This window comes from Arabidopsis thaliana, chromosome 3 (assembly GCF_000001735.4).
Source record: "Arabidopsis thaliana chromosome 3, partial sequence".
In the NCBI taxonomy this organism is placed as follows: domain Eukaryota; kingdom Viridiplantae; phylum Streptophyta; class Magnoliopsida; order Brassicales; family Brassicaceae; genus Arabidopsis; species Arabidopsis thaliana.
In genome coordinates this window covers 2,327,689-2,346,455 of record NC_003074.8, presented here as the reverse complement: position 1 = coordinate 2,346,455, position 18,767 = coordinate 2,327,689, and the positions used below count along the sequence as shown (strand labels likewise).

At 37.0% G+C, this 18,767-nt stretch overlaps 4 protein-coding genes, 1 long non-coding RNA gene and 1 other non-coding gene across 9 annotated transcripts; all 6 read left to right on the top strand.

Moving 5' to 3' along the window:
- The first annotated feature begins 381 nt into the window (after positions 1-381).
- AT3G01965 lies at positions 382-694 on the top strand. The gene has a single exon (NR_140875.1). It is a non-coding gene; the product is annotated as an other RNA (long non-coding RNA).
- On the top strand, positions 605-1,238 carry AT3G00240. The gene is made up of 2 exons (NR_143790.1): positions 605-626; positions 967-1,238. It is a non-coding gene; the product is annotated as an uncharacterized misc_RNA (transcript).
- Positions 1,239-2,758: 1,520 nt separating this feature from the next.
- On the top strand, positions 2,759-5,611 carry AT3G07340 (basic helix-loop-helix (bHLH) DNA-binding superfamily protein). Of its 2 annotated transcripts, NM_111613.5 has the most exons (8): positions 2,759-3,836; positions 3,917-4,069; positions 4,196-4,261; positions 4,351-4,419; positions 4,545-4,616; positions 4,740-4,955; positions 5,047-5,128; positions 5,225-5,611. In NM_111613.5, the coding sequence occupies exons 1-8, from the start codon at positions 3,168-3,170 to the stop codon at positions 5,266-5,268; spliced, it is 1,371 nt and encodes a 456-aa protein (NP_187390.1). In that variant the 5' UTR covers positions 2,759-3,167; the 3' UTR covers positions 5,269-5,611. The 2 variants fall into 2 exon arrangements, with proteins under 2 accessions (NP_187390.1, NP_001327935.1); NM_001337703.1 differs by having other exon boundaries at positions 4,740-5,128.
- A 1,676-nt stretch (positions 5,612-7,287) lies between these two features.
- CSLC6 (Cellulose-synthase-like C6) lies at positions 7,288-10,844 on the top strand. Of its 2 annotated transcripts, NM_001337702.1 has the most exons (6): positions 7,335-7,394; positions 7,480-8,215; positions 8,475-8,783; positions 9,070-9,360; positions 9,461-9,574; positions 9,703-10,844. In NM_001337702.1, exons 2-6 carry the CDS (start codon positions 7,514-7,516, stop codon positions 10,333-10,335), a joined length of 2,049 nt encoding a protein of 682 aa, NP_001326755.1. In that variant the 5' UTR covers positions 7,335-7,394; positions 7,480-7,513; the 3' UTR covers positions 10,336-10,844. The 2 variants fall into 2 exon arrangements, with proteins under 2 accessions (NP_187389.1, NP_001326755.1); NM_111612.4 differs by having other exon boundaries at positions 7,288-8,215.
- Positions 10,845-12,270: 1,426 nt separating this feature from the next.
- On the top strand, positions 12,271-14,452 carry AT3G07320 (O-Glycosyl hydrolases family 17 protein). The gene is made up of 3 exons (NM_148696.4): positions 12,271-12,582; positions 12,664-13,956; positions 14,095-14,452. Exons 1-3 carry the CDS (start codon positions 12,531-12,533, stop codon positions 14,130-14,132), a joined length of 1,383 nt encoding a protein of 460 aa, NP_683538.1. The 5' UTR covers positions 12,271-12,530; the 3' UTR covers positions 14,133-14,452.
- Positions 14,453-16,529: 2,077 nt separating this feature from the next.
- AT3G07310 (phosphoserine aminotransferase, putative (DUF760)) lies at positions 16,530-18,638 on the top strand. Of its 2 annotated transcripts, none has more exons than NM_111611.4 (2): positions 16,530-17,134; positions 17,649-18,638. In NM_111611.4, exons 1-2 carry the CDS (start codon positions 16,779-16,781, stop codon positions 18,397-18,399), a joined length of 1,107 nt encoding a protein of 368 aa, NP_566302.1. In that variant the 5' UTR covers positions 16,530-16,778; the 3' UTR covers positions 18,400-18,638. The 2 variants fall into 2 exon arrangements, with proteins under 2 accessions (NP_566302.1, NP_001326840.1); NM_001337701.1 differs by having other exon boundaries at positions 16,530-17,408.
- Positions 18,639-18,767: the final 129 nt, after the last annotated feature.

Genomic DNA, 18,767 nt, shown 5'->3' with positions numbered 1-18,767 from the left:
TTGATTTTTAGAAACCGGATATTTATGTCAAGCAATGTAAAACTTTTAAATGGTTAAAAACTATATAATTTATTTCTAGATTAATTTTTTATTTTTTTTAAAAAAACTCAACCAGAAGTAATTTATCAGTTTGTCTTGCAAACAGATTTGGATGATAGGAAATAAGGGTTATCCTTCTTCTTTTTTTTTTGTCAAGAAAAACAAGGGTTATCCATGAACAAGGAAAGAAAGATAAAGATAGAATTTACATGAAAAGAGGACACGTGACAGAGAGGAAACACAATGGGAATATATATGATTTATGGTGGGGGCCAAATAGGTCGAGAGATAGATGATTGCGAAAGGAAGCGTAGGGCCAAGAACCAACCAAAGAGCCTTTCACCTTTGTCTCCCTATCCTGTTCTTTTCTTGATTTAATCCATTTCTTTTGGCTCTTCATGAAAGGGAAAGGTGTAGCAGCGTCTCTGTAATTTTTAAAATTCTTTTTAAAATTACCAATAATCTTGTTTTATGCCAAGCATAATTAATGATCCGTTTTGTGATACAAGAAAATTGTGGCTGAAATGGAGAACAAGTCCATTAAAGACTCGGTCCTAATTGGTGGTTGAACTTAAGATATGAATGAGGTATACTCTCCAGTCCAGGTCCACGATATTATGAAACAAGCAATTTCGTGGGAGAGTGAGAGAACAACAAGTACTATATAATAAAGTCATTGTCGACTAAGCATGCACCAAAACTTACTTCAAATGGTATTTTAACCGATGACGGAGTTTTTCCAATTTTGTTAGTCTCAAACATAAATCGTCTTCCATTGCAATTGCTGTTTTCGAAACAAAATCAATTAATTGGAACATCATAGAGCTCATCAGCTCAAGCAAACAAGAAGGCTAACATTTGTGTTGTATTATAAGACAATCATCATTGATTTAGACTAATGATCATAAGTTTTTCCTTACTTGGAAGGTTTCGAGTTTTTTTTTCCAACATCAAAAGTGAAGAGGGGATAAAATACACCAACTGAAACTCATATTCGAGTGAAACAGAACCTGACCGAACAACTTTTCTTAATTTAATGGAAGGAAAAGTTGGGATTTGGGAGGTGTGAAGAGTTCTTTAGAATGAGGTAACGAACAAGTGACAATATCTAATAATCTTTTGTAAGAACAAGAACATGACAAGTGGGTTTTGTTGTTTGGTGTCTATTTATGCTCGTCGCCCCATGCAGTATAGTAGTAGTATTATTAATAAAAGACCCAAATCCGTTTTTTTGTATGCTATTGAAATTTTATCTGAACGCGAAGAGTCAATGGATTATTCATAATTCTAATGAATACGTGAAAGTTCTGCTCGTCTTAGAACAAAGTACTTGGGATAAAATGCCAAAAAGCCGGTTTAAACGAAAATCAAGCATCTTTCCTAAACCATGTTATATATAATGTATTTTTTTTTTTTTGGGTAAAGAAAATAACATATGTTGTACATAATGTATTACAAACAGGAATTTTGGCAAACAATTATGCATCACCTACATAATTGTTTGTGTAAGTGGTGATGTATATATTTTATTCTTTCGAACAATTATGCGAATATTGTCACCAAAATATGAAAATATCGATGTTATCTATTCATCATTAAATTACCCGATCCAGAGATTTATAAGTATTTAACTATTTATCAAATTCTAAATCGATGTTATAAGTTGTAGATAATTTTTAGCAAAAAAAAGTTGTAGATAATTGATATTATAGGGGAGCCCATTCCAATTCTCTCCCGAGGATGGATCCCGTTTAAATTCGTAAGTGGGCTTATAAGTTGAAAGCCCATACTTATGTTAGAAGTTAAAAGCCCAGCTAAATAATAATCTCTGTAGTGTTTATAGTCGATGTTGGGCTATTGACCACTATTTTCATCATGCGTGACGTAGGCGTGGGAAGTATTATTTGTGTGATCCGAGATCTGATCCGAATTTGAATGTAGCTGTATGGGAGAAAAGCCGAACGTGTATATTATCCTTTTGACGGCGCTTAAGGTTATCTTATACTAGTATATGTCATATTTTTCTTACGTAAAAAGTCGGTGATATGTTATTGAAACGTGTCACCACAAACGTAAACCTATGATCTGGGACATGTTTGAAACCAATGAACTTTTCAATTAAACTCGGACATCTATTTGTATCTTTCTGTAAACTTAAATATTAGATATATCTATTGATGTATTATGTTGATTTTCTTATTCTTAGACGACTAGCAATATACGTAATATGGTCAATTAGAAATTTAGAAATCTCACCAAGTCAAGCACTAATCTATACAGAACGGCAAATCCTTCTAAGTTCTACTTCTAACCAAACCGTATGATCCACATGACCATATGAGAGTAATTTCCAAGAGACTATCATGATGCAAGAACGAACATAAAACCATCTAACTAAAAATTTAGCTCACTTACATGCATGAACAAACCAAATTGCCTCATTGAAACTGCCTACTTGAAACATGTTATAAAATCAAGATTTTTCCTTGTCTTTTTCTTGATTCGAACAAAGAAAGAGTTAAACATGTTGACATACAAATCAACAAAAGAACCGGCGATGGTTAAGGAACTTCGACAAGGGAACCCATTCGTCAAAAGTAGTTTGTTATTCGTTTACCGGTTTTTGATATTAGTACCAGATTTGTTTTTGACATCTTAAAGAACGTTAAGATTGTTTCGTACTATTTAATAGTTTCACACTTATTTTATACTGTATTTAGAAGCTTGTTTCTCCAATTATCTCATTTGGTAAAGACGTTTCATTAGCGATATCGTGTTAACGTCGAAAGTCCTCCTCTCGTTACGGTCCGGTCCGACACAGAAATTTTTATTTAATATTTACTTTATTTTTTGTCCATTTATTAGAAAGAAAGTCATTGATTGGTGCAATTTATTAATATAAATTTATTAAACAACTATATAAACTCCTCATTACTGCCCATTAACGAGCTTCCCTTTTCCTCTGTTCTTCACTTTAAGAAAATTACAAACTTTTATCTTCTATTGGACGAATCTTTGATCTGGTTTTAATTAATCACACGCTTACTTTAGGATTTTTTTACCTGAATTCGAATATATACTTTTGATTTTCATCTTCCGTAGTCCGTACCGTAGAATTGAGGAGCTTCATGGAGAACGAGCTGTTTATGAATGCAGGAGTTTCGCATCCGCCGGTGATGACGTCACCGTCTTCTTCGTCGGCGATGCTTAAGTGGGTTTCAATGGAGACTCAGCCAGTGGATCCAAGTCTCAGTCGCAATCTGTTTTGGGAAAAGTCAACGGAACAGAGCATTTTTGATTCGGCTCTGAGCTCACTCGTCTCTTCTCCTACGCCGTCAAATTCAAACTTTTCGGTTGGCGGAGTAGGTGGAGAAAATGTCATTATGAGAGAGCTCATCGGGAAACTGGGTAATATCGGCGATATCTATGGAATTACGGCGAGCAATGGAAACTCGTGTTACGCAACTCCGATGAGCTCTCCACCGCCTGGAAGTATGATGGAGACGAAAACGACGACGCCGATGGCAGAACTGTCCGGCGACCCGGGATTCGCTGAGAGAGCGGCGAGGTTCTCGTGTTTTGGTAGCCGGAGTTTTAACAGCAGAACAAACTCGCCGTTTCCGATTAATAACGAACCACCCATCACAACCAATGAGAAAATGCCACGTGTATCAAGCAGCCCAGTTTTTAAGCCTCTTGCGTCTCATGTTCCCGCCGGCGAATCGTCCGGTGAACTTTCCCGGAAAAGAAAAACTAAATCCAAGCAGAATTCTCCTTCTGCAGTTTCATCATCAAAGGTTCATAATGAAGCTTCACATTCGAATAAACCCATTTTTTGTTTGGTTTAAACAAATACTAATTTTAGTTTGATTATCAGGAGATTGAAGAGAAGGAAGATTCTGATCCAAAGAGATGCAAAAAATCAGAAGAAAATGGAGACAAAACTAAATCAATTGATCCTTACAAAGATTACATTCATGTTAGAGCTCGACGAGGCCAAGCCACCGATAGTCACAGTCTCGCCGAACGAGTCAGTCAATTTCCTATTTTCTTACCAAATTTATTGATTTTAATCTTAATGTTTAATTACGTCCTGATTAGTTGAATTAATCATGCTTTGTATTCAATGTGTTGTTGTGATTTCGATATTAAAAAGGTTCGAAGAGAGAAAATAAGCGAAAGAATGAAGCTGCTTCAAGATCTTGTCCCTGGATGCAACAAGGTGAGAGTTTGATTAAACAACTAATTAACTCGTTTTTAGTTGTACTAATATAGTTGTGATTAGAGCAATAACAAATTTACTTTTTAAAGGTTACTGGAAAAGCACTGATGTTGGATGAAATTATAAACTATGTCCAATCATTGCAACGACAAGTTGAGGTAATTACTCATTAGATTATTGGTCTACTTTAAACTCTTTCCATTATTTCATAATCACTTTTTAAAACAACTACACGACTTCGAATAATTTTTGTTTCTTAATTTTAATTTCAAATATGGTGCAGTTCTTGTCGATGAAGTTATCGTCAGTGAACACCAGGCTGGACTTTAACATGGACGCTCTCTTGTCTAAGGATGTAAGTCACCGTCACAACATTTATAGTAATTTTAATTGACAATTATTGTAATAATAATTACTTTTTTGTCTTTGTGAACCAATCGTGTGTTTGTTTAAACTAATTTCTTTTGTTTTCTGACAGATATTTCCTTCAAGCAACAATCTAATGCATCATCAACAAGTACTTCAATTAGATTCTTCAGCAGAAACGTTATTGGGTGATCATCACAACAAAAATTTGCAATTGAACCCTGATATTTCTTCTAATAACGTAATAAACCCTTTGGAAACTTCTGAAACTAGAAGCTTCATTTCTCACTTACCAACACTTGCTCATTTCACTGACTCTATTTCTCAGGTTTCCTTTTCTAAAACATTCTTCTATCACTTTTCTTTTCTTTTTCTCTTCAATTTGAAGCGGTCTTAACCCTTTTTGGTTTTGTTTTTAGTATTCAACATTTTCCGAAGATGATTTACATAGCATTATTCATATGGGTTTTGCGCAAAACCGTCTCCAAGAATTGAACCAAGGTAAGAATATTTAAATCATATTTTTTCTTTCCATTTCATTATATAGGCAGGACCGTTTAGATATGATATGTATAAATTGTACTATTATATATGCAGGTTCATCAAACCAAGTACCATCGCACATGAAAGCTGAACTTTGATCAACCACTATATGCATTTTTACAAAAATATTGGCGTTTTAAAGGTCTCGAGGATAGAAAGTAAGAAAAGGATTGATGGGTGTACATAACAAGAAATTTGAATTGGACCACACCATATGCGAATTCATTTCTATAATCATCTTCATATACATAACTTCTTCTTTTTATCCTTCCGATTCATTTGTGGTGCTCAATTGTATTGTCATGTTGTTATCCGCTATTCTTCTTCTTATCAGATTCTTTAAACTTTTCTTGTTTGGATTTAATATCATTGTATGTTTTAACCCCACTATAAGTACTATAGCTATAATTCTTCCGAACAACAAGACTGTTTTTATCAAACCCATTCAGTTCTTGTAACAAAAAAACATCAAACTCTTGAAAACGAAAAAATAATTCGGTTTTCTTATAAAGAGTTTGTATGTGATAAGAAGCTAACAAGGACAGATCATTCCTAGAAAATACACATTTTTGGTGAAGGAAAAACAACAGTGTGTTGCAAAAATTGATAGATACTAAGTAAATTTTCTTATTTCAATTATCAAAACTATATAGCTTCTGCATGTTAGGTGAGATTTTGTAGTTTATTTATGTGTATTATTTCCTTATTTATTTTTGGAAAAGGTATTTAATTATTTGTTAAAGCGTATGAAATGTTAGTATGCAGTTTTTGGTTGGAATACGATTTAACATTGAAACCAAAAAGTTGGTATTGAGTTTTTTTCGGCAGGAGTTACATAGCGTGACAACTATCTTTGTGCTAAATTACATGTGTGTAATTTGCTCAAATGTACTATTTCCAACAAATATAATAGGTACTACAGCATATTCACAAACATCAAATCTTAGCTAAGCTTGACTTTTTCAATATACACTCTCAAGTCTTAATAACTCGTTAACGTCAGTTTCAATGTTAGATCATATTTGATATATGATTTGATCGTTGCTAGTGTTAACCAGCTGTGTAAGGTGTTCTGTCATTTTCTCCATTGTCTTTGTGGGAGTTATTCAGAAAACAAAGATACATTAGAAAGTCTAATATGAGTGGTTATGAGCAAAAAACCAAATTTGATTAATTAGGATTATGATGTAGGGATCACGCCGTGATTGATGGAAACTATATAGAACAGAGAAGCGTCTCTTTCTATTTACCTACTATAGCAAAGAGAACCCGCAACAAGTTATCAATCAAGCAAAAATTAATGTCTAATCAAAAACCATCTATCTCAAGTTGTTGATAATATCTTACATGATCATAAACAATTATACCGCAGACCGGCCGGATACTCGAAAAATTGCAAATACATTGGTCCTGACGGGGTTGAGTGGATCACATACTTGAAAGAAAAAAAAATAGCCGTTTCACACTTATCTTCTTCTGCGTTGGTCGTTTAATCCTGCTTGAAAAAATATTCGTTAGAATGGGCCACACAATCAATACGCACTGTGAAAGCTAAATTTACGAATCTTAAATATGCTATGGGCTAGTTCTAAAACTTTTTAATCTGTAGAATTTTAGTGAGCTCTTTGTGTGGTGCTTTATTTGTCGGCCCAACTAAACACACGCTAACAATTCCTTTTTTTTTTTCTCTCACATTTTATTTTTTTAATAATAAAAAAAATAAATGTTACGGCATGGTTATATCATATATTTTAATTTCATGGAGGATATTAGATTGTTCCCATTTTCTATTCATCATATTAGATTAAATAATTAGAAAATACTATTTTTCTGTCTCTATTGTAGTGGTATGTATGATTGGAGAGTTGATGAAAATGTAAGCAAGTAAAATCATCGTGCAGATCGCGATGCTATGTTTATTATCATATATGCTTAAAGGATCATTTGAGATTAATACCGCAATCAGCGGGTGAGTAAGAAACTTAAAACACATAACTACTCTCTTTGTCAATGGAAGACCCTCTTAAGCATCTAACACATGATTCGTCTAGACAACCATTTAACTCTAATTATATCCCCTAATTGATATTAATTAAATCAAGAGGACAAAAAAAATTAAATCACTTATAAATATTAATTTTATAGATGTATATTTTAAAAAAGAGAAAAAAGAAAAGAAATGGGAGGAAGACACTGGGACGAAAGACGACGTCATCTATTGTTAGTAAGTTTAGCCCAATCGTGTTCTCTCTGCGCTTGTCTCCCAAATTCTCAGATCTAATCAGATCGACGATTCCTGATTTCATCAGCTTCGAGAGAGATCCTTCTTTTGTTCTTCGTTGAATGTCTCGCTCCCAGAACGAGGAGTTTCAACAATGGTGGAACAAGCAACGAGATAGGAACAATCACGACGTTCTTTACGCCGGCGACGATGAAGCATTCCTCACCGTTGAAATCCGTACTCCGGCCACCGTTGACCCTGATAAGGATCGGATCCGGACTCGTACCGTTCGTCAGCTCTCTCGTCTCTACCTCCTCAAGTTCAAGCAACTCGCATCTTCCTTCCTCTGGATCGGTAACTCTTTCCTTTACCTTGTTCGCACCGCCAATCGCCGCATTGCCAACGATAATCCTCCATCCGTGTCTTCCTCCGCTAGATTGTACCGTTTAATCAAGGGATTTCTCGTTGTTGTTGTGCTTCTTCTCTGTTTCGAGCTTGCCGCTTATTTCAAGGGATGGCACTTCACACCTCCCTCTGTTGCCTCCGCCGAGGTCGCTGTGGAGGTGGTTTACGCTTGGTGGTTGGAGATCAGGGCGTCTTACCTTGCGCCACCGCTTCAGAGCTTGACCAATGTATGTATAGTTCTCTTCTTGATTCAATCGGTTGACCGTCTGGTGCTTGTGCTTGGATGCTTCTGGATCAAGCTCCGCCGTATTAAGCCTGTTGCATCTATGGAGTACCCGACTAAATTGGTTGGAGAGGGAGTTAGATTGGAAGATTATCCAATGGTGATTGTTCAGATTCCTATGTGCAATGAAAAGGAGGTAAGAACATGTATGTAGGTCTCTAATCCGTAGTTGTATCTAGCTGTTTGAAGTTGAATTGGGAATCAAGCATCTCTAGGTAGGATTTGTTGCTATGTTGACCCGTAATCTCTAAGTGTTTCTTATGCGGTTTCATATCTGAAACTTATTGATAGTTTTAAATATGTTTACTTTGATCTGCCTGCTTATTCGTATTTAAATCCTTGCAGTTCCGGTTCTGTTATCTCATCTCGTTGATTTTGGTTTGTGGCACTTGCAGGTTTACCAACAATCTATAGGAGCTGTGTGTATGCTTGACTGGCCAAGGGAAAGAATGCTAGTTCAGGTTCTTGATGACTCCAGTGAATTGGATGTTCAGCAGCTTATAAAAGCGGAAGTACAAAAATGGCAACAAAGGGGTGTTCGGATAGTGTATAGACATCGTCTCATACGTACTGGTTACAAGGCTGGAAACCTTAAAGCTGCAATGAACTGTGAATATGTCAAAGACTACGAGTTTGTCGCCATATTTGATGCAGATTTCCAGCCACCTGCGGATTTCTTGAAGAAAACTGTGCCTCATTTTAAGGTAAACAATCATGTCTTTTTGTCTCATGTTCATAGGAGAATGTTAGGTGACCAGTTGGCTTTAGAAAGTGGTTATACCCTGAGCTTAATGGTATTCGGTTAGAAGTTGGCAGTGGGAAAAATGACATATATGGCATAGCGTGTCTTCCACTACATATGTGTGTCTTGATTGCAGTGGTTCTAATGTTCTATGATGAAAATCTGATGAAAACCACATACTGAGAACAGTGATACAATATGCTTGCCACACTAGCCTATCTCACCCGACAGTTTCTGTGTTTTTTCAGGGTAATGAAGAATTAGCCTTGGTCCAAACACGGTGGGCTTTTGTGAACAAAGACGAAAACTTGCTTACAAGACTCCAGAACATAAATTTGTCTTTCCACTTTGAAGTTGAACAGCAGGTCAATGGTGTTTTTATTAACTTCTTTGGCTTTAATGGAACTGCTGGTGTTTGGAGAATCAAAGCCCTCGAGGATTGCGGGGGATGGTTGGAGCGAACAACTGTTGAGGACATGGATATTGCCGTTCGTGCGCATCTTTGTGGATGGAAGTTCATTTATCTGAATGATGTTAAGGTACTTATGTTAACTAAATTGCTCAGAAGTTTCCTGTTATTTACCAGATGTTAGAAAACAGAACTTTTTGATATCATCCAGCTGTATTTTCCTTCCTCAGTGTCTCTGTGAACTTCCGGAGTCCTATGAGGCATATAAAAAACAGCAATACCGCTGGCATTCGGGTCCAATGCAACTGTTCCGTTTGTGCTTCTTTGACATTCTTCGGTCAAAGGTGAAATTGAGAATTATATTGAGACTGTTTTCCTCTTGCTCTTCCTTGAGAATATTTTATGTTTATGAAGTTTTCATATTGATAGCTCGGTCTGATCTTAATCTGGCATTTTTTTTTCTCTACTACAGGTGAGTGCTGCCAAGAAAGCAAATATGATATTTCTCTTCTTCTTGCTACGGAAGCTTATCTTGCCATTCTACTCATTCACGCTCTTCTGCGTCATTCTTCCATTAACGATGTTCTTCCCAGAGGCTAACTTACCATCTTGGGTTGTTTGCTATATCCCTGGGATCATGTCCATCTTAAACATCATCCCAGCCCCAAGATCCTTCCCTTTCATAGTTCCGTATCTCCTTTTCGAAAACACCATGTCAGTTACCAAATTTGGAGCCATGATCTCTGGTTTGTTCAAGTTTGATAGTTCTTACGAGTGGGTAGTCACCAAAAAGCTAGGGAGATCCTCTGAGGCGGATCTGGTTGCATACGCAGAGTCCGGCTCTTTGGTTGAGTCCACAACCATCCAACGATCATCCTCTGATTCAGGTCTGACCGAGCTTAGCAAACTAGGAGCAGCAAAGAAAGCTGGCAAAACCAAAAGAAACCGTCTGTACAGAACGGAAATCGCACTCGCGTTTATCCTCTTGGCAGCCTCGGTGAGAAGCTTGTTGTCTGCGCAAGGGATCCATTTCTACTTCCTCTTGTTCCAAGGAATCACGTTCGTTATTGTCGGTCTAGATTTGATCGGGGAACAGGTCAGTTAGTTTATATAACCCTTTTTCTCAGTTTAAAACTACATTGAACCATACCACCAGAAGAACGAACAAGACCCAAAGATCAAGTCAGGAAGGAACGAACCAACTCACTCGCAGGTCTTTTCGTTACAGATAGATACATAAAAACAATTCATTTAAAGTTTCTGTCTTGGGAACATGATTTTATACTCTACTTGGGTTGGTTTAGATTCTTCCTTTTTTTACGGATAGTATTAGAGAATGGCAGAAACAACCGTCGGAGAGGATTCCAAAGACTTGCCTACCTGTCTTTGTTGTGGTATTAAGCCAAACCTTGGTTTTTTTGTTGTGCAAAAATTGTTGTTAGGTTGTTGGTTTTTTGTTTCGGATGATGTGGCAGAAACATATTTTAAGCTTTGCTCTAATGCCACTCTCAAATTCTTTGTTGTTGTTGTTTCTCTCCTAAGGGTTCATTTATTTATATACACACTTCTGAATTGAAATGTACCATTTCTTTTTTAAATCTGTTGTCTTCATCTTTTAGTATTTGTTATGCTAATTTTGGGCCTCTTCTATCTTAAGTTATAAGGACCAGAATCTGTTTGACAATCTCTTGTATGATTTAAGGCCCAATTTCCCTCAGCTCTCTTAGATCAAGCACAAATGATTCGAGTTTTGTGATTGAATTTATACGAGGAACTTTTTTTCCATAAAAAGTCAAAACACAGATGTTAAAAATTGTCCGACTGCAAAATGTATAATGTACAAACATATGACATATGTTTCGACCTAACAAGTCTATTGCATGTATTCCTGCCTCGGAGGGCGTAAACCCAGATAAATCATTGCAGGCTTGAAAGAAAATCGTTGATAAAAAACACTGTTGAAAACAACTTATCAAACAATTTACATTGAAGACGATATGCTAAATTAAATATTTCCTGACAGATATAAACCCAGACCTAATATTAATGTACTCCAGCAGAGAAAATATCTAACAAAGTGGAAATCTCAGAGACAAAGAAAAAAGGATAAAAGGATAAAAGGAAGAAGAAAGAGAGAGCTTGTCCGAGAAGGACTAATAATGGCGTTTTTTTTGTTTCCGAATAATTATGGAAATCTTCTCTCAGATATTCATATCTCTATCCGACTCGTACATGGTACACGTATCTATACCCGCAGAAATCGAAACTATCATACCTATAAATTTTAGATTATTCCGGTTGAATATAGGTTGGTCGGTTTACCGGACCAGAAATTTATGATTTTTTAATCATTATTATAAGAAAAATGGGATCTAGAGCATAATGTCACGTCACATCATTAAAGCATGAGAACGTTACTTTTTCGTTTTTCTCAACGCTCATTAAAGCTTTTTTAGTTTCTTTATTACAAGACGACCGTTGAGATTTGTTCAGAATTAAGACACCAATAAACAGTCTTGTACTACTTAACTTACATAACCTTTTCATCACATAAATCTCTTCGTGCCAACTCGTTTAGAGCCCCGACAATCACACTTTTAATACTTTTTCTAAGAATCAACGTTTATAGTACTACAATGAACAGTCAACGAGAGTTTCCTGAGAATCTGTCAATATTTTGTTCCGTTCATTAACAACGAGAGTTGAACTAAAAAAATCCATAGAGAACAATTCTTCATTTATCCACCTACTTCATTTCCCACGAAGCATAAGGGTCCATAAATAATCTCAACGACATGTTAATTATTAGACCATGAAAATTTCTTTAATTATTAACCTTTGTAGACAAAATGTGAGAAATGTTTTTAGCAATAGTTTATATCATTTAAGATTTAAAATTATATTTAACACCAAAAACAGAAAGAATATTTTTCACTAAAACATAATTTATTTTAAAACAACCTTTAAGAATTGGCTAGAAACAGAGTTTTTCAATTAATATAACCATTCAGACTAACCAAAAAAAAAAAAAAGAGAAGACGTCGTAGTAATCGTACACTTAAAAAATTGAATATAACTAGTAAATACAAAAGTTAGTAATACATTGTATCTTTTGTTGATTTAATACTCAAAAACAGGCTTTTGTACAGGAACACGTAACACTAGCCATTAAATATCTCCACTCTTCTTTCTTCTTACCAAATTACTCAATCCATCTCCCTCTCTTCTTCTCCTTCTCCAAACAACAAACCAAAGCTTCTCTCTTTTCTTGCTTCAGAGAGACCTAGAAGAGTTATCAACATGAGTCTTCTTCTACATCTCTTTGCTCTGTCTCTGCTCATCTCTGTTTCAGGTAAGCTCGAATCACCTACATTAATGGCGGCTTACTATTTCCTTCAAAATGTTAATCCTCTCTGTGTTTTTTTTTCCACAGGAGCAAAGTTCTCCGGCCGGCCAGGAATCAACTATGGCCAGCTCGGAAACAACCTCCCGTCACCGTCCGACTCAGTCAACCTCATCAAGTCCCTAAACGCGAAACGCGTCAAACTCTACGACGCTAACCCAAAAATCCTCGCCGCGTTAAACGGCACCGACATTACCGTCTCCGTCATGGTCCCAAACGAGCTCCTCGTCAACATCTCCAAATCCGCATCACTCTCCGACGACTGGATCCGATCCAACATCCTCCCGTTTTACCCAACCACCAAGATCCGTTACCTCCTCGTCGGCAACGAGATCCTCTCTTTACCAGACTCTGAGCTCAAATCTTCACTCGTTCCCGCAATGCGCAAGATCCAACGCTCCTTAAAGTCTCTCGGCGTTAAAAAAGTCAAAGTCGGTACTACACTCGCCACCGACGTTCTCCAATCTTCGTTTCCTCCGTCTAGCGGCGAGTTTCGGGAGGATATCTCCGGTTTAATTATGAAACCGATGCTCCAATTCTTAAACCGGACCAAATCTTTCCTATTCGTTGATGTTTACCCGTATTTCGCGTGGGCACAAGATCCGACCCATGTGGATCTCGATTACGCGATTTTCGAATCTACCAACGTCACCGTCACGGATCCGGTTTCGAATCTGACATACCACAACCTATTCGATCAGATGATTGACGCTTTCGTCTTCGCCATGAAACGAGTCGGGTATCCGGATATTCGGATCTGGGTCGCGGAAACGGGTTGGCCCAATAACGGTGACTACGACCAAATTGGAGCGAATATTTACAACGCCGCTACTTACAATCGCAATGTTGTCAAGAAACTCGCCGCTGACCCGCCCGTAGGTACGCCCGCCCGACCCGGAAAGGTTCTACCGGCGTTTGTATTCGCACTTTACAACGAAAATCAGAAAACGGGTCCGGGTACGGAGCGGCATTTCGGACTTTTACATCCGAATGGGACTCAGGTTTACGGGATTGATTTGTCGGGGAAGACGGAGTACAAGGAATCATTGCCGGCGCCGGAGAATAACGACCTGTACAAAGGGAAGATTTGGTGCGTGGTGGCTAAAGGAGCGAATTGGACTCAGCTAGGTGATGCTCTATCGTACGCTTGCTCACAGGGGAATAATACCTGTGACCCGATTCAACGCGGAGGCCCATGTCAGAAACCTGATTTGACCGTTTTGCACGCCAGTTACGCCTTTAGCTCTTATTGGGCCCAATTTCGTAAGATCGGGGGAACTTGCTCCTTCAACGGCTTAGCTACACAAACCATCAAAGATCCAAGTAAGTTAAATTCCAAAATCCAAATCATAATTAAACCGATTCGTAAATTAGTTCCGGTTCAGTGATATCAGGATGTTAAAACCGGTGGTGGATTTTGGGTTTGCTAAATTTTTGTACTCTGTTGTCGCTTGAAACCAGGTTACGGACGATGTGAGTTTCCGAGCGTGACATTGTGAAGACTTACGAGTTACGAAAATGCATGGTCGAGAAGAGACGCACGAGGGAAAACCGCACGATGTTACGGCTTTCATTAATGGAAACAGCACGTGACTCTCTGTACGATGTTACGTAGCTTGATTATTTAGAAACGGCACGTGATTAGTGTTTAACTTGCTGTTTATTTATTTTATTTTTCTTTTCCCGCGAATAATGAAAACTCATGAAATAATTAATTCGTTTTCGGGTAATGCAATCGCCAATCGGTCTCTTATGTGTGTTAAGCTGAACAAAACAATAAAATTACTAATGTTCTAATGGGAAAAAGTTTGCAAGTTTCAGACTGTTTCCTTGTTTTTATTGCTAAAATTATTAGAGGAACAAAAATATATGATCTTCTTTTGTTAACAAAAAGAAACGTTTGCAAAATTGATCTTACTTTTGAAAAAGCACATGTAACTATTGAGAATCGGATGCCATGATTCTCTTCTCTGCATCGTGACTCGTGAGAATAGGATGTCGTCATAGCTTTCTTTCTCACTTTGCAAAGAAAATGTTTGACCTTTTGCAGCTAAAAAGTACAAACCATGAAGTTGTCTCTACTTTACTCTTCTGCATGTATAAAGGATTCGTATGTGGTCAATACATTCACAACTCCATTTCAACTTCATAAGCGGTAAAAACTTGTTACACAATTCTCTCTTGGTTGATTGATTGCTCTTCTTTCTTGTTACCAAGTACAACTTTGGATGTAATTAGTGATGAGATTGTTATTTATTTGATCGTTTTGACCATGTTTTCAAATGTCGAAATTTTCATTTTAACCATGCGTTCGTACACCTTCTACTCTCTATTGTATCATTTCATTCAATATCTGGTATATATATATGGCGACATGTGTTGTGCTCCATAGTGCCCTCATATATATGTTCGCTTTTGCTTCCCTTTTTTTCTTCTGCTAATTAGCTTTAATTACATCTACTAAAAAAGTAAAAACACATTTATGAAAAAAACATAGTAATAACTAGACTATGACACGTAAATTAGTGGTTTAACTTGTGTTTGTACCATTGTTATATCACCATGGAGATTTATCAAAATATATATATATTTTTAAAAAAAGAGTTTAGTTTAACAACTATATTTAACAACTATATCGAACATACACTTAGACTTACATCTATGCCATTGTCTCATCTATTCACATTTGAAATCTTTTAGAACGATGGGTTAAAACTCTAGATTAGGCTGTGGACCACCCAAGTGATAGCAAACAATGTACACGCCGCTATGATAGGAGCTTCCACTTATCCTAATAATTAAAGTATTCAATACCACGATTCAGAAGTCATCCAAAGTCAAAACCTCGCACGAGTCATGGGCTCATGGCTTACCCGCTCCGCGGTTGTACTTTGTATATGTTTCAAAAGCAGGAAAACATTTTTTAAAGCAATTGTAAAATAACAAAACAAACATAAATTATTTGATAGCCGGAAACTATATATGTATTTGTTACGGCCAGAAGTTGATTATAACCAAAGTAGTTAAATCTTGAATCTGCTTTTTCATTCTAACTTTTTTTTTTACCACACATCAATCCAAAATACTGCCGATGAAATTTGTAATTAGTATCAACTTCTGTCTAAAATACAAATTTGAACTTCTAATTTAGATCCAAGCGATGACAACTACATTTCAAGTATCATTGTAGTTTGATAGACTAGTGTTACACTAAACCTAATAAATATACCAATCAACACACAATGAACCCTTGTTCAGGAGTAATAAGGGTTCAAATTTGCAACTCTTTTGTCAAGGGAAGGAAATAAATAATCAAATTGTTAGCCGATGCATGATTGACGAAAAGTAGGGGTGTTTTTTACAAATAAGCTAAGATGGCTTTAGAGGACCACCAATCGGTCCAATCCTTTAACACTCAGAGCCTGAGGCAGAGAACACGATGGGTCATCTTATATTTGTTTATAAAATTGCCAATAATTGAGATAAGGTATCATGATTCATCAATCTAGCTAGACTGTGTGTACCATACATAAACTATAACCCATGTGTATAAAATATACAAATATCTGTGAACATCAACCACCTAACTATAATGAATATGAAAATCATACGACTAAACTAATTTACGTAAACTATACTACTTTGAAACAATTATTCATCAAATTCTCTTATACTATTAATTGTGGTTTACTAAACTTCCAAGTTTTATGTTTTACTAATCCTGTAAAATTAGACTTTAGCCGAGTCCGTTTGAATCTAGGATTTTTGAAATTTCCAGGTGGCTCAAAGCTAAAGAAAATGTGAATGAGAAATGATTTCAACGAAAATAAGATTTACATAATAGCCAATGACATATATGCACTTGTCAAGTTGGAGTTAAACAATAACCACACACCGAATTGAGGAGCCCATTGGAAAAAACAGAAGCAAATATATTTTTATGTAAAAATAGAAACGGAATAATATAGTAACAAAAAGATACTCTCTTCAACCTTATCCATTCTTCGCCACTTCTCCCACTAATCCGCTAAATCATTCTTCTTCATCTCTCTCTCATTCACAATTCCCGAAATTCTCTCAAATCACAGATCCTTTTAGGGTTTTTCCACTGTTTCTAGGTTTTTTTTATTGCTCAAATCTGATCAATGGATAGTTGTCTCTCTAATCAAACGGCGCTTCAGTTTCTCCCGTCGCGTTCCAGGAGACAGAGCGGCGATGGAGGCGGTGGTTTTGTTATTCCGGCGAAGAGGAAGATCCAGTATAGTTCGATGGTTGTGGTTGCGGCGGCGGGACAGAGTCGGTGTGAGCCTGGAAGCAGTCTAAACGCGCCGCTTGAGCCACGATCGGCGCAGGGGAGGTTTCTGAGAAGCGTGTTGCTAAACAAACGGCAGCTATTTCATTACGCCGCCGCTGATGAGCTAAAGCAACTGGCTGATGATAGGGAAGCTGCTTTAGCTCGTATGTCTCTCAGCTCTGGTTCCGATGAGGCTTCTCTCCACAGGTCCGTGAAACCTTTCCTTATCTAATCTCTCACAATTCAAAGATCCGTAAACAGCTGTAGAATTATAAACATACAAAGAAATATGTGTAAATCATTACTTACATACTCTTATTTAATCGACCACAAATCAGTATTTTATTAGTATTTATCACATAAGCTTGTAAAGTTTGATTATAAGTTGTTTGATGGTGTTTATCAGTTTATGATGATTTGAGAATCACACTAATGATATGGTTGAATTGAAACAAGAGAATTCTGTAGTTATGATCTTCAGGTGCTTTCTCATACTCTGCCTTGTGAAGCAAGTTTTGTTTTAGTGTTTGATAAGGGCTGGTTTTGCTTTTTTACATTTCATTGTTGCTTAGTTCGTTAAATAGTTTCCGTATATTTTAGTTTCTTGCCTGTGTTAAACTCTCTGACTTGCTCAGGCCATTTTATGCTCTGTTTGTGAACATTTTCTCAACTATCTTCTGCTCTTTTACGAACACTAACACTCTGATTCCATGGTTGGCAGAAGGATAGCTGAACTCAAGGAACGCTACTGTAAAACTGCAGTCCAAGACATAATGTACATGTTAATCTTTTACAAATACTCCGAGATAAGAGTCCCTCTTGTTCCAAAGCTATCCAGATGCATCTATAATGGAAGACTCGAGATCTGGCCTTCAAAAGACTGGGAGTTAGAGTCAATTTACAGCTGCGATACCCTTGAGATCATCAAAGAACACGTTAGCGCAGTCATCGGATTACGGGTCAACTCATGTGTGACTGACAATTGGGCAACAACGCAGATACAGAAACTGCATCTCAGGAAAGTATATGCTGCCTCGATCTTGTACGGTTACTTCTTGAAATCAGCTTCCCTAAGGCACCAGCTTGAGTGTTCCTTATCAGATATTCATGGAAGCGGATATCTGAAAAGTCCCATCTTTGGATGCTCATTCACAACGGGCACTGCACAGATCTCCAACAAGCAGCAGCTGAGACATTACATCTCAGACTTTGATCCCGAGACATTGCAGAGATGCGCAAAACCAAGGACAGAGGAGGCAAGGAATCTGATAGAGAAGCAAAGTTTGGCTCTTTTTGGCACGGAAGAGAGTGATGAGACCATAGTGACATCGTTTTCGAGTCTGAAGCGGTTGGTTCTCGAGGCTGTGGCGTTTGGGACATTCCTGTGGGACACGGAATTGTATGTAGATGGTGCATATAAGCTGAAGGAGAATGGGAATGCAGAAGAACAAGAAGGAAAGAAAAGCATATGATGAACAAGTCTGGTTAGAAGAAAAGCTTCATGATCTTCTGGTAGTGTATATATAGAGAAATGTTTCTGCCGAATCTCTCAGGCAGTTGTTCAGTTCAATGTATAGATCTTGCTTAGAAATATTTTGATTTCTGAATAAGAATGTGGTGTGGTTATAAGGAATAAGAGATACTGTAGTTGGGTTCAATTTTATGTTATGTGTTAAGTTTCCTTGTTCAATTTGATCTTTCTCCTTTTGTCAAAAGACTCAAAACCTCAAAAACAAAACTAAAATTTGGGTCCCAAAGAAGCTATGCAAAGGGAAGGAGATACTTTGATAATGCTTGTATTTTTGGGCTTATTTTAGGCCCAAATAGCACCTTATTTCGG

Bases quoted from the DNA above. Each gene is read 5' to 3' on its own strand.
- AT3G07340 (NM_111613.5), top strand. From the start codon at position 3,168: ATGGAGAACGAGCTGTTTATGAATGCAGGAGTTTCGCATCCGCCGGTG. The intron at 4,420-4,544 runs GTAATTACTCAT...AATATGGTGCAG, and splicing joins CATTGCAACGACAAGTTGAG to TTCTTGTCGATGAAGTTATC. The intron at 4,956-5,046 runs GTTTCCTTTTCT...TTTTGTTTTTAG, and splicing joins TCACTGACTCTATTTCTCAG to TATTCAACATTTTCCGAAGA.
- AT3G07310 (NM_111611.4), top strand. From the start codon at position 16,779: ATGGATAGTTGTCTCTCTAATCAAACGGCGCTTCAGTTTCTCCCGTCG. The intron at 17,135-17,648 runs GTCCGTGAAACC...CATGGTTGGCAG, and splicing joins GATGAGGCTTCTCTCCACAG to AAGGATAGCTGAACTCAAGG.
- AT3G07320 (NM_148696.4), top strand. From the start codon at position 12,531: ATGAGTCTTCTTCTACATCTCTTTGCTCTGTCTCTGCTCATCTCTGTT. The intron at 12,583-12,663 runs GTAAGCTCGAAT...TTTTTTCCACAG, and splicing joins TCTGCTCATCTCTGTTTCAG to GAGCAAAGTTCTCCGGCCGG. The intron at 13,957-14,094 runs GTAAGTTAAATT...GCTTGAAACCAG, and splicing joins ACAAACCATCAAAGATCCAA to GTTACGGACGATGTGAGTTT.
- CSLC6 (NM_111612.4), top strand. From the start codon at position 7,514: ATGTCTCGCTCCCAGAACGAGGAGTTTCAACAATGGTGGAACAAGCAA. The intron at 8,784-9,069 runs GTAAACAATCAT...GTGTTTTTTCAG, and splicing joins AAACTGTGCCTCATTTTAAG to GGTAATGAAGAATTAGCCTT. The intron at 9,575-9,702 runs GTGAAATTGAGA...TCTCTACTACAG, and splicing joins TTGACATTCTTCGGTCAAAG to GTGAGTGCTGCCAAGAAAGC.